Raw genomic sequence first — 14,197 nt, 5'->3', positions numbered from 1 at the left:
GCATCTACTTATATGATCATGTAATTCTTCTATTGATATGAATTATGCTAATAAATTTTGTAATTAAGTCTCCTTGTAAAATTCCTCAAGTAGTTCCTGCTTGGTTACAGTATAATTACTCACTTGATACATTGCTGAATATATATTTATGGATGTAAAAATTGTAAGAATTAGCATATATGAAAGAAACGAAATGAAAAATACAATAAAATAAAGTAATAACCTTGTATTGTCAGGTAATTCAAAAGAATCTCAATGATCCAGCACTTATCAGCTCCATAAGTGGGTATTATGACAATTTGTGTTAATACAGGTTAAGTATCCCTTATCCAAACTTCTTGGGACCAAAAGTGTTTCAAGTTTCCAAGTTTTTCATATTTGGTAATATTCATATCGAGTTTACCAACTGAATATCCCTAATCCGAAAATCCAAAATCTAAAGCTCAAAACTTTTTGAATGCTCCACATGACGCTCAAAAGTTTGGACTATGGATTTTAGATTGTCAGACTGGCCATGCTCAGCCTGCCTATCTGATTGTTCAACCTACTCACCAGAGAATGAAAAAAGTTAATGTGAGGCTGGCCTGGTGACTCACACCTGTAATTCCAGCTACTAAGGAGGCACAGATTGGGAGGACAACAGTTCAAGGCCAGCCTAGGCAAACCCCATTTCAATCAGTAAATAGCTAGGCCTGGTGACATTTACCTATAATCCCAGCTACACTATGGGCCATAGGTAGGAAGACTGAAGTCTAAGGCTGGCCTTGGGCTAAAATGTGAGAAAGAGATGGTACCTGAAAAAATAACTAAAAGCAAAAGAGGGCTGAGGCAGTGGCTCAAGTGGCAACTAGTGCCTACCTAGCAAGCACAAGGTCCAGAGCTCAAACCCTAGTACCACCCCTCCCCCAACAACAAAAACAAGTTATGGGTGGGGGGGATAAAGAAGAATAGTGGAGGAAGTGAATTGAAGTATGACATTTGATATATTGTAAGAAACTTTGTAAATGCCACAGTGTACCCCCACCCAGCACAATAGCAACAACAAAAAAAGTTAATGTGATCTGACAACCACATTGTATAAGTGAGTATTTTGAAACAGTGGCTTTGAATCTATTCCCTATTTTTTTTTCATTACAATAACTGAGAAGTCAAACACTATTTTGTTGTAATTTTTTTTTTTTACAGTACTGGGAATCAAATCCAGGGCCTTGTTCATGCTAAGCAAGTGCTCTGCCATTGAGCTAACTTCCCAATCCTGCTGTTAATTTTTTTAAAAATTAAATTTCTATTCTAATTGGCATTCATTAAATGGCTTCTAACAGTAGAAAAGGCAACCCTAATGCCAAGATGTGAAAAAAATAAGGCATTAAATCTTAATATCACTTAAACTGAAAGAAAAATTATAAAGGGAAACAAATGTAATGAAGTAAAACTTCAATTGAGGATTCTACAAGTAGAATAAAGAAACAAAAAGATTAGGAAACTTATTGCTGAGGATGTAGTTCATTGGTACAGCCAATTGCCTACCATGTGTAAACCCCACGGTTCAATCCCCAGCACTGTAAAAGATAAAGAAGAAAAACATAAAAACTTTTAAAGCAACAAGCCTTACAAATGCTTAAGCTAGCTGGTGTACATGAGTATACAATAAAAAGGACTTAAAAGGAAAGCCAATGGTAAAGCTTATTAAAAATGTGTACACGCTCTACTTTACAGTTAAGTATAAACCACCCTGGGATACTCCTAAAGCAAGATGTATGTGATCACAAAAATTTCCTGATTATGAGACAGACAAGCAATGTAGTGATCCCTTTTCAATACTTTACGTAGGTAAGTCATTGCTCTCTAAGTTTTAACATGAAATTGTCGTTCTTAATGATACTTACCTAACAGTATTCTATTAGAATTTTTTTTATCCTAGATTTCAGCTTAAATATGTACTACTGCCCTCTGGTAATCTTTATTTGTAATACTGGCTGTACCCAAAATCTTAATTCTTCAGGAAAAATGCCATGCTTTGCAAACAGAGAAGCAAGTCAATATGGGCATCTGCCAAAATATTAATTGTTTAGGCAAGAATGATCAACACATGCCAAAATTAATGATGGTCTTGATACACACTGATAAAACAGAATAATCTGAGAAAAATAATTAGCATGTTGCTTACTGATTAGTCATGTTCTTAAAACCTCATGCACTTTTAATCACTGTAATAGTCAAATTATATACACACACACGTATATATAAATGTATGTCTTTATACCCATATATGTTAAACATATGCAGGAAAAGTGTATTTTATATATATATATAACATATATTTTACATATATATAAAACATATATTATACACACACACACACAAATACCAGCTTATCAGTGAAATGAGAATATTTCTATCACCTAACATCAAAGGACATGAAGAAGAATTCATGAGATGAAGAGTTCTCAGCTACCAACATAATATCCAGTAGAGTAGATAGTAAACAGTGGGTATCATCATTATGTTCAAAATCCAAAGGAGAGATGTGATTCTGCTTCAGGTTGGCATCACTGTTGTTCTATAGCTATGTACAGTAGGTCAACTTATTATTAACACTAAGTTAATAACATATTTAACTCTATGTATAGAGTTAATTCTCATATATGCCAAAAGAACCAACTGTTACAAGTAAACAATTACACTTGGTTATTTTATATAAATAAAACAGAAAATCATATCCTTGATATAAGAAACCTTCAATGGATAACAAAGAAATTCTGAAATGAAAATGAAAGTGTTTTAACTTACTGACTGACTAAATCAGATCCCATCTTAGAGCCATCATCTGCCTCCTCTTCCATATCAGAGTCCATACCGTTGTCACCTTATAAATGAAATAAACTATTGAAAATGTGTATAAAATGTCAAAATGAATTAAACATTACTAAAAGTGTCATCTTTAAAAGTGATACATGTTTAAAAAAAAGGTTTATAGTTGTTGCAAGATTACATTTTTCAATTACTTATATTTAAAATAATGTGGGGTTTTTTTTTATGGGATTGGGATTTGAACTCAGTACTTCATGCTTGCAAAGCAGGTGTTCTACCACTTGAGCCACACCTCCAGTCTGTTTTGCTCCAGTTATTTTGAAGATGGGGGGTCTCACAAACTATTTGCCCAGGCTGGCCTCGAACACTGATCCTCCCAATCTCACACTAGGATTGTAAGTGTTAGCCACAGGGGCCCGGCAATAATGAGATTTTTCTCACTGCCTTGCCTTTATCTACTACATGTAGATATGTATGTATATATACTTTGAGACTACATTCTTATGTAGTTTTTTAATGCCTTTTTTCTCACTGCCTTGACTTTATCTAGTACACACATACAAGAGTATGTGTATAAATACTTAGAGACTACAATTATTTCCAGAGTTACAAAATCCATTTAACATTTTAAAAAGTCATTTTCTCTGGAAACTGAAAGTGTCTAATTTTGTTTCTTAGGTAATGCAAATATTAAAAATCCTTTGCAGAGTTCCAAAAGAAAAAAATTGCCAAAAAAATCTAAAATTCTAAAAGTATCGGTATCACAAAGACTAGTCGTATTTCAGACAGACACATAAATGTTGGCAAATTCCAAGAATTCTTCTAACTACATCAGGGCCTTATTAGAGCAGAAATAACATGTAATGGGTAATTATAAGCTATAAAGAGAATATAAAGCAAAACATTTTAAAATTTATTTTAAGGAAAATCTTTGCCTTTTCAGTAATCTTTTACAGTATTTTTAGTAAACATTTTTTATTTTGCTTTATTATGATGTAAAAACCTGTGCTCTAAACCTATATATTGGTTTAGAAAAACTATACATCAAATCTATTCTTAAAATTCTATTCTTATATGTAAATCGTATTTCTCAATACAAATAGAAAATACTCCTCAATGACTACCCAATCATGAAATTACAGTAACATCCAAGGAAGAGAAAGAATACCTCAAAATTTATGCTAATACAGTTTAGCTAATAAGTTAGCAGAATGTAGAAATATTCACTCTTACCCTCAAGAATCTTCAGGATTTTTTTTTCAGACAGGAGTTCTAACTGTTCCTGGCACAGTTTTTTAATTTCTTCTATTGAACAATTCTAAAGGAAATGACATTTTAACAAAATTTCATTTATGTACTATAGTTCCAATGTAAACTGGAAAACTGCAAGCATAAGAAAAATTCCAGTTAGATAAGTCTTATAATAAAACAAATTAAAGCTGAAATACACTGATATAAATGTTTTTATGGGATGAAATCTGAAAAACTGCCTGTTAAAATGAATACTTTAGAGATCTGATGGGAATACATAAAGTCATGTTTTATTATGAAAGAACAAACTAAAGAGTAACTCAGTTTACCAGATATCCTTAAATCTTCTAAAGGTTTAAATATTCACGACCTGCCTCCATATGTCATGGATATTTGATCTTAGGCTTAACTTGTGCAAGGCCTATTTCTGCAAGTATAAAATTAAAATAACATATATTTCCCTTAATTTTCAGAAATGCATGCAAACAGCTATAAATTTAATGAAGCATAAGCTATTACAAACTATCATTGTGTACTGTTACATAGTCATACATTGTTTCTTAAAACACCAGGGAAGATTCATTACACTTCCAATTTAACTACTATCACTTCTTGAATTTAGAATTGCTTCTACAGGTTCAATAAATTTCTTGCCTATGCATTTTTTTGTAATTTTTTAAATATATAAGGCCACTTATACTTCTCCAAATTCCCTTTGTTATTTCTTCTCAAAATGCTTATTTTAAATTAGAATATCCAATTAACTCCATTCAATAAAATGATTGCTACAAAAAAGCTTGTATTTCTACACATGTATACAGTCTAATAATGTAATAAAGTACCTTTAACACATCAGGAAGCATCTTCTGTAACTTCTTCTCTCCTATGATACAGAAGCACTGCTGAAGCATTTCTTTTTTGTCTGATATGTAGAAACTAACTGGTTTTAATGACACCGTCAGATCCAGTCCACCTTCTTCAAGGTCACTGTGCTCTGCCAACAATAATTCTTTTTCCAACGTTGGTAAAAGATATTTGGTTTCCTAAAATTAAAGGAATAAAGAACTATTAAATAATACTATTTAAAATATAAAGCATAGGCATATGAATCATACATTTCCACTTAATAAATTATTCTTAATTAAACATTTCTAAATTCTTTTTTGCATAATTATTTATCTAAAACCATAGGAAAGAATATTTAATTGCTCATCATTCCTTACCTTTGCTCTCCACACTGTAATTAACTCAAGGAGTAGCTAGCAAAGAGATAATATTTTAGGACATACGGATGAAAATACACACAAAATTGAATATTTGCTACAATTTTAGACTTTTAAAGAATTAGGACAGTCCTTCAATTGGCCACTTACCTCAAAGTTTATGTGTGTACTGTCTCTCTACTAAATTCATATAAAGAAACAGAACAGCAGCAAAAATGTTACAAATCACAAATATTATGAAGTGATATGCTTACCATGAGCTATCATTTTAATCTCTTGTATAATTTAATCATATTCAAAGGAAGCAAATTATTTCAGTAATTTAAGACATTTCTGAGAATTTTTATCTTCTATCTTCCAAATCTATCCAATTTCTCCATACCTACCAACATAACCCTGGTCCAAAAAAGTATGATCTTTCCTAGATTACAGGAATATTTGTCTGCACTTCCTACACCTAATATAAAGCCTTTGTTTTGTATACTGCTAACAGAATGAATTTTATAAAATGGGTATATAATCATTCTTGTTTAAAACCCTTCAATGACTTCACATCGCTCAAGGGGTAATTTGGCCCACTTGGATTCTGGACACAATGAACTCCTTTGAATTTCTCAAATAGAACCTGTTCTTCTTCCCTTAGCTCATAAAGGCATGGCTTTTGTACATAATATTCTTCTGCTTTCCCTCCCCCTTCTCTAACATTGTACTATGTTCACAAGATTAACAAATTCAGATACTTATCAGATATGAATTATAAAGTTGTTTTCTTCAGAAAATCTTCCCTGACCATACAGGTTAGGAAGGTTTCTTTGTTATGTCTTCTAATGTAATTATTTAAAAATGGGGAAACTCTTAAAAATACTAAGACTGAAAAGTAAGTCAGATCAACTCTTGTTTTAATGGCTCAGAATGTAATGACATAGAGAAACGGGAACAGTGATATCAGGAATGTAAAAGGGTGCAACGGCTATGGAGGAAAACAGTTAACAGTGCCTCAGAGTCACTATCTGACCTAGCAATTCCATTGCCAGACACATACCCAAGAAAAATGTTATCATACCTCCACATAAAAGCTTTTACAAGAGTGTTCATGGCAGCATTATTTCTAAGAGCCAGAAGGTGGAAACTCAAATGTCACTAACTGATAAGTGGAAAAAACAAAATGCGGTAAAACCATACAATGAAGTATTACAGTCATAAAAAGGAATAAGCCTTTGTGTTTCAAAGGAATGAACTAATGTGTGACAACATGGATGAAGCCTGAAAACATTATGCTAAGTGAAAAAGCCAGACACAAAGTACCACATTTGATTCCATTCAAGCTAAATTGATTTCATTCAAATTTAATGTCTAGAACAGGGAAATCTACAAATTTATAGAGACAGGAAGTAAATTAGTGGTTGAAGGGATAGAGCAGAGTAGAGTTACTGGGGATGATAGTTAAAAGGTAGACATAAGGTTATTTTTTAGAGTAATGAGAATATTTTTAAATTGACTAAATTGTTGATTGCACAACTGTGAAAAATACCCAAGACTACTGAACTGCACACTTGAATAGGGTACTTGTAATAATATTTGTCAATTATATTTCAATAAAACTCTTACCAAAAATTAAAAAGTGCTCAGCATGATGGTACACACCACCCAGTATTCGGGAGGCTGAGACAGGAGGATCCAAATTTGAGACCAACCTGAGCTACATTGAGACCCTGCCCCAAACAGAAACAAAAAGACCTCAATACACAACAGATATAAGGGCCTCTCCGAATTTTGTGATGCTACATGCCTAATATGTGGTGACTTTTTCTTCTCCATGAATACACTTGTTTCTTATTAGAAGCTGGATTTAGTTCTGTAAGCCAATGTATGTAATATTTCACCATCATGATAAAGAGTACTAGAGAAGGGCTGGAGGTGTGGCCCAAGTGGTAGAGCACCTGTCTAGCATGTGGGAAGCCTAGTTCAAACCTCAGTACCAGGGTTGGGAAGGTAGCTCAGTAGTTAAGTGTTTGCCTAGCATGCTTGCACACACACTCACACACACAAAAGTATTAGAGACAGGGAAATTACTTAAAAATAGTGATATCCAGAGGTTAGGGATATAGCTCGGTGGCAGAATGCTTTCCTAGCATGTGTGAGGTCTTGGGTTAGATCCCAGAGTGAAGAAGAAAAAAAAGAGTGATATCCAAAATTGAATCTCTCAGGACAGAAAACTTAATAGAGCTGTAACTATTGAAGAATTTCTTTAAAAAGAGTTTTTAAAAATAAGCTAACCCTACAAAAATTCTACCCATTTAGCTACATGGTTCAATGATTAAGTTAACACATATATTAGGAAAATATTATAAACTATTTCATAACACTTCAAAAAGGGTTTCCCAACTCAATTCATAACAAAAATAAAAACTATAGGCTGATCAAACTCACGAACATTTACACAAAAGTAATTCCAGCTTCATACAAGAAGGAAACCCAACACACCAAATACGACTTATTCCAAGATCGCAAGGACAGTTCAACATCAATTAATCAGTAAAATTATTATTATCTAATTAAAGGAGAAAAACTGTGGTCACCCAAGCAGAACGCCAGGAAGTCATCTGATAAAACTAAAATCCCGATGAAACAGGAGTTGAAGAAAATTTTCCTAACCACCAAAGTTATCTTTCAAAATCTGTAAGTATACATTAGAAATGTTCCCACTAGGACTACCATATGCAAGGCCCTGGGTTCAATACCCAGCGTCTAAAAAAGAAAAAGAAATGTTCTCACTAAAAAAAAAAAAAAAAAAATGCTTATTATCACCACTAGCATTCTATCCTAATGTAATTCTTCCACAAGATGCATGTACAAGGATTCAATTTGGTATTGTGTGTAATAACAAGAAAACTGAAAACCTAAATATTCATCAATAAATAAGGAACACCGGCAGTCTCTAAAAAACCGACATACCACATTTACAAAGAAACCTATCCCCATGCAGTGGTATTATCCAATTCAGTAGGGAAAATATCACAACAGAGATTATGTGTAGGAACACACATACACATATCTAACAAGGAATGAAAAGAGACTTCGTACCAACTATTAATGTGGAGGTATGAAGAAGGACTCGCACACTTACGCTTTCATTTGTGTTGGAAGTTATTAAGCATACATTAGTTTTCTTTACAATGAACTAACTTTTTAAATAGCAGTATCTTAGCATATTGATGGCACATGAAGAACACGGCTTTTGTAATTAGGTGTTGGAGTCAAGTCTAAGCGCTATTAACAAACTCTTGAGATAGTGGGTAAAGCTCCTTACTCTGGGCCTCAAGTTTTTCAGCTCAAATGTGGAGTTAATCAGAATCTACAAAAAGAAGAAAAGTAAAGCGCCTGGCTCACAAGGTCATTGACCTGACTCAAAACTTTTTAAAGAGCCGAGGGAGATCACAAGTGAAAGACACCAAAAGTTTAAAAAAAAACTAAAAGTAGAAAGTCAGCTTATCAGTAAACCCAGAAACTGGAAAGCTTAAGACACAGAAGCAGGGTCCACAGAGACTTAGGCATGTGAATCGCAAGAACAAGGGGCCCTCGGGATCGCTGCACTAACAATGAGCTCCAGCTGGCGCCCCAGCAGGCAGCTCTGCAGCCCGCCCGCTTCCGAACCAGCAAAGCAGCAGCTAGGGGACGCCACGACAGGGAAGCGCAAGCACCTGCTGCAGGGAGCCCGAGACGCTGGATGACGAGTCGGTGCTCCTCCGCTTCCGGCGGTCGCTCCGCTCCGCAGCGCCGGTGACACTTCCGCTGAAGCTCGCGTTCCCGCAGCAGCCGACGCTCCCGCAGCCGCTAGCGCTCCCGCAGCCGCTGGTGCTTCCACTGCCGCTACCTGCGAGAGCGGGGACGAGGTCCGGGGCGGCGAGCGTAGCGGCCGCCTCCTGGCCGCTACGTTTGCGCCGCTTCTCCCGGGAAGACTTCTTCCCAGTCATGATCCCTCTGCTGCAATCATCCGGGGAAGGCTGATCGTATCTGGAGCAACAGAGTCCCGCTCTCGCTGCAGCGGACGGCGTCGCGGGATTTACGTCACTTCCTGTCGCGGCGCAGAACGTAAAGGGTTATTCCTGGGCTGGGATCTGTCGCTCCGCCTGTCCCGCCATGGCGGTCAGCTTGAGTTTGTAAGGCATACGTGTAGGCTGTCCAGTTGGGGTTATTTTGGTTTTTTTCTATTTCTATAAAGAACAGAAAATGGAGATTTACAACAGTTTCTTGCATTATTGTTGTTGCTTCTTTTCAGTATTACCAATTTACAAATACATACAAAAGTAAACTTTCACTTTCTAATTCAACGTTTTCGTTTGCCACCAAACTTTATACTCACAGCAGTGTAAAGGTGGAGAATTTAAGGAAAAGTAGTTTCTTCTCATTATATATCATCCCCTGGACAGGTGTTTTTAGAAAGCGTATATTAGGGAATTGCAGAAAAATAGGGATTTTGTGCTTCCTTGGTTTTAGGAATGATGATGTGTTACTTCTAAAAGCACTTAGGAAAAAGAATTAAAGAATAAAAAATTTGAAAAGAAAGGTACTTGGCTGTAGTATTTTACTGTATTTGTCAATATGAAAACAAAGAGTTAAGTGGAGCCAAAATGATGGCCATCTCTGGAGACAAATTCTAGATACCTAGATCTAAGTGATCCCAAAATGTTGTGGAGGTTTTGTTTGTTTGTTTGTTTGTTTGTTTTGAGAGCATCTGGCAATTGTTGCTCGGGCTGGCCTGGAACTCCTGGCTTAAGCCATCTTCCTGCCTCAACCTCCCAATCAGCTGGGACTACAAGCACAAACCAGCCAACTCTGTGAAATCTGAGTTTTTATATATGATGTAGAAACAAAAATTGGAAGTTACAGCAAAGCAGTTCATAAAATTGCATTTACTGACAAAAATAACACAGGAGGTTTGATTCATGATTTTGACTTATGTTATATATTCCAGGTAACAAATACAGTAACAAGGAAAAGACTATTACTAGGGTTATTATCTTTACTATGTTAGAATGGCTGCAAAAACCTGCTATGTTAAATCAGAATGTCCTAGTTGACTGCAGTCTCATGCCTCATGTTGTCCCTGCACTAAAGGACTTTATGACCAAGTTTTTTGTTTGGTTGGTGAAACTAGTTTTTGAACTCAGGGTATTGTGCATGCTAGGCAGGTGCTCTACCACTTGAGCCATACCTCCATCCAGACCAAATTTTTGTGACATTTCAGATCCTTTCTAGTTCCCTCTTTTGATCACTCTTTCTCTGGGACGTATTAATGATCAACTGAAGCACTGATAGTCAACAGAATGCTCACTCCTAGGTAGCCTTGTCCCATATAGGAGGGAAAGAGAAAGCTTTAGTTAATGAGGCTAGGGGTAAATTTTAGATGTTAATAGGGGATCACTGAAGTGTATGGGGACTCAGTCATGCAGTAAATTCCTGAATCATGTCCAATTGTTGACAACCCTAATTTTCATTTACCCTGCAGTTCTTATATATCAAAAGAGAGGAAAGATTGGTTTTTGCAAAGCAATAGCAAAGCTTTATTGAAAGAAAAGAATAGGTGGTGCAAAAGAAAAAGTAGTGGGCACTGGCCAGGTGGCCTAGAGGCCAGCAAAAGATTATTTTTAAAGGATAAAACATATAAATTAGGGTATTGTCACAAGAAAATCGTACAATCCAGATGTGAAAATGGCTCCATTTCCCAGGGTGAGCAGCTGAAGATGTCAGAAATCTTAAACAAGCAGGAAAATCTAGAAAAGCTGGAATGATCTGTTATAGATAAGGCAAGCTCAAATAAACTAGTAGTTTCAAGCTTGACCTGGGAAGAAGTATTCATTCAGGTACAGTAAGAAGTACTGTACCTGAAGAGTGTGTGATCATAGCACAAAGGCTATGCACTTATCAAGAACTACATAAGCTAAAAAGTCAAGAGTTCTGTAGTTGGCCTGAATAGCTCTGGCTGTAGAACTAGCAATTTTACTAATGGTTCAAGAGAGATTTCTAATCATGTATTTATTCCAGACAGAGTAAATTCCTAGCCACAATCCCAGCATTCTGTATGTTCTCCCCTGCTGTTGGAGTTAACTCCTCCAGGTGAGTCACATCCCTAAGAATGTCTACCACTATTATCCTCACCTTCAGAAGGGTTTTCATCTGTATAGTCTTCTATTATCCATAAGACTCTTCTTTTGAGACTACGATGTTGAAGAAGTTTGGAAAATGAATTGGAAGGTAGTGAAAGGTGTAGTTAAGGTATCCTAAAACATACTGTCCTCCAAAATGTAATGAGTACAGGCATTCATAAACCCAAAGATGATATTTTTTTGGTGGTACTGGAGTTCGAATTCAGAGCCCTATGCTTGCTAGGCAGGTACTCTGCTACTTGAGCCACCCCACCAGCCCATTTTTGTGTTGCATATTTTTGAGATAGGATCTCACAAACTATTTTCTCAAGCTGGCTTCGAACCTTGATCCTCCTGATCTCTGCCTCCACTGCAGGTTTGAGCCACCAGCACCAGGCTGATTTTTTTTCTTTATCTTTTTCTTTCTTTCTTTTTTTGTGGTACTGATGTCTGAACTCAGGGCCTTGCACTTGCTAGGCAGGCACTTTACCACTTTAAGCCATGCCTCTCGTGCCCTGAAGTTATTTTTGTATCCACCAAGAAAAGATAACAGGAAGGTATTCATAATTGTGCAGGTCTATTATTATTGGAGTTTAAAGATCCGCTGGTTGGTAAGCAAATTGGTAATGTTTTGAAACCAGGGATCAGTGATTGGGATAGCCAATGAAATACTGTTAGTTGTATGGATGGGCAGGATGTAGCATGGGTGACCTGGTCAGAGCCATACTGCCAGTAAACAAAATTGAGGTTTGAGATCTTAGGGATCTATGCAGAATAGCATGCTCTTTGAAATACTTTGTGGACTTAGGTCATGAATAAAGGTGGCATTTCATCTGACCATTGACCCAGTTGTTTTTTGCGGGTTTTTTGTTTTGTAAAATGACCATACGTCTGCAAGGAGTTGCATGTTGACATGGGAAATAAGTGGACTCTACAGTCAATATCTGGAAGTGTCTCCTCATAGTTTTTATGAAAGGGAGGAACTGAGGAAAAATTAGCAATAGGTACAACAAGCAGATAATTGCCCAGAGTTTTCTGCAACAATGGAAATTTCATCCTCAGCATAGTGTCTCATGCCCGTAATCCCAGCTATCTGGGAGGCAGAGATGGAGAAGATCGTGGTGGAGGTGTGGCTCAAACTGTTGAGCACCTGCTTTGCAAGTGTGAAGCCCTGAGTTCAAACCCCAGTACCACCAAGTAAACAAAAACAAAAAACAGAGATGATTGTGATTTGAGGCCAACCCAGGTGAAAAAAGGTAGTGAGATCCGCCAGCCAAACAAAAGTGTGCACTCCTGTAATCACAGCTATGCAGGAGGCCATACATAGGAGAATCATGGTCTTAGAGTGGCTCAGGGAAAAACATGGGACCCTACCTGAAAAATTACTAAAGCAAAAAGGGGGGGTGGGTGGGTTGGATCAAATGGTAGAGCACCTGCCTAGCAAGCACAAAGCCATGAATTTAAACCCCAATATTGCAAAAAAAAAAAAAAAAAAAAAACAAAGAGAGTAGGGGAGGCTTGGTGGAGTGGCCCAAGTGGTAAGAGTGCCTGATTAGCAAGTGTGAAGCCCTGAATTCAAACCCCAGTACTGAAAAAAAATGGGGAGGGGGGATTTCTTGAATGAAGAAGAAATGTGTAGTATCAAGGGCAATTTCCCAGTGCCTCAATCAGAGGGGCATAAAGAAGAGTTGAACAATGTTTGCACATGCTAATATATGGAAGACTTGTACTAAGCTATTCATGAAGCCAATGAGAGATCAAAGAGTGAACCCTTCCCTGACCTTATGGAGAGGCACTACACAGTTTCCTGGGATATATATGGAAGAACAATGACCTTTCAGGTCCTCTCTGTGAAGATGCCACTGACCTCCCATCCGCCAGGTACCAGCCCCAGGATTGTGGCATCCCCCTTCCCTTTGAGGAGCTGTTGTGGGCCTCTCTACCTGTGATCTTTTATGAAGGATCCTCAGTTCCAGATGAAAGCCCTGGAACTTGACCCCTCCATGGGAAATTTTATACCTGCTCTTTGCCATTTTCTTAGGAGCCCCCAGTCTCTAGCAGCAGTTGTCAGCCTGTTATGATTCTAATACTGATCCTCAATAAAGGCAATTAGAAATTGGCTCCCAAGCCTATCTGAAAGACAACAGAATAGTTCAATTCTATAACTGGTGACTCCTTCCTTTCTCCAAATCTAAGGAGAATAAAATGTAAAATTAAATTAAAAGAGAAATGATAAATGTTTTAGGAGGTATATACATTTGGTTTTTTATTTTATTTTTATAATATCATTGTACTAGGGGTATATTGTGACATTTACAAAAGACATTTAGAATTCTCTTAGTTAAATTAACTCCCTTAATCATTCTCCTTTACCCCTCTCCCCCATTCTTAGAGTAGTTTCAACAGTTCTCATTTTTCCATTTTCATATACAAGTACATAATATTTCCACAATATTTACCAGCCTACACCCTTTCCTTATATCCTCCCCCTCCCACTGGTGCCAACCCCCAGACAGGACCTGTTTTTACCTTCCTGTCTTTCATTTTTGAAAAGGAGGTAGATATTTTTGACTTAAACATTACAAAATGTACATGTTTGTGAAAATATCACATTATCCCATCAATATGTAAAATATTTATGATGAATGGGGATATAGTTCAGTGGTAAAGTGCTTGCTTAGCATGCATAAGATCCAGGGTTCCATCCCCAGCACTTCAAAATATTTTAAAAAGTTTTTATGTTTCTGTGTTCCAAATACAAAATTG

General features: G+C 36.6%; 1 protein-coding gene across 7 annotated transcripts in view; it reads right to left on the bottom strand.

Annotated features, from left to right (window-relative positions):
* Caap1 (caspase activity and apoptosis inhibitor 1) overlaps positions 1-9,340 on the bottom strand; it is a 113,159-nt gene extending 103,819 nt beyond the window's left edge. For all 7 annotated transcript variants that reach the window (XR_012440421.1, XR_012440418.1, XR_012440419.1 and 4 more), the window contains exons 1-4: positions 8,987-9,340; positions 4,905-5,105; positions 4,045-4,129; positions 2,791-2,866 (exon numbers count right to left, since the gene is read on the bottom strand). Coding sequence is in view for 3 of the 7 variants with exons in the window: in XM_074051687.1 (XP_073907788.1) it covers positions 2,791-2,866; positions 4,045-4,129; positions 4,905-5,105; positions 8,987-9,259 (635 nt within the window). In the remaining 4 variants the exon portion in view is untranslated. The remainder of the gene's footprint in view (positions 1-2,790; positions 2,867-4,044; positions 4,130-4,904; positions 5,106-8,986) is intronic.
* Positions 9,341-14,197: the final 4,857 nt, after the last annotated feature.

This window comes from Castor canadensis, chromosome 13 (assembly GCF_047511655.1).
Source record: "Castor canadensis chromosome 13, mCasCan1.hap1v2, whole genome shotgun sequence".
Lineage (NCBI taxonomy): Eukaryota > Metazoa > Chordata > Mammalia > Rodentia > Castoridae > Castor > Castor canadensis.
The sequence above is the reverse complement of the archived record's forward strand: the minus strand, read 5'-3'. Positions and strand labels throughout refer to the sequence as shown.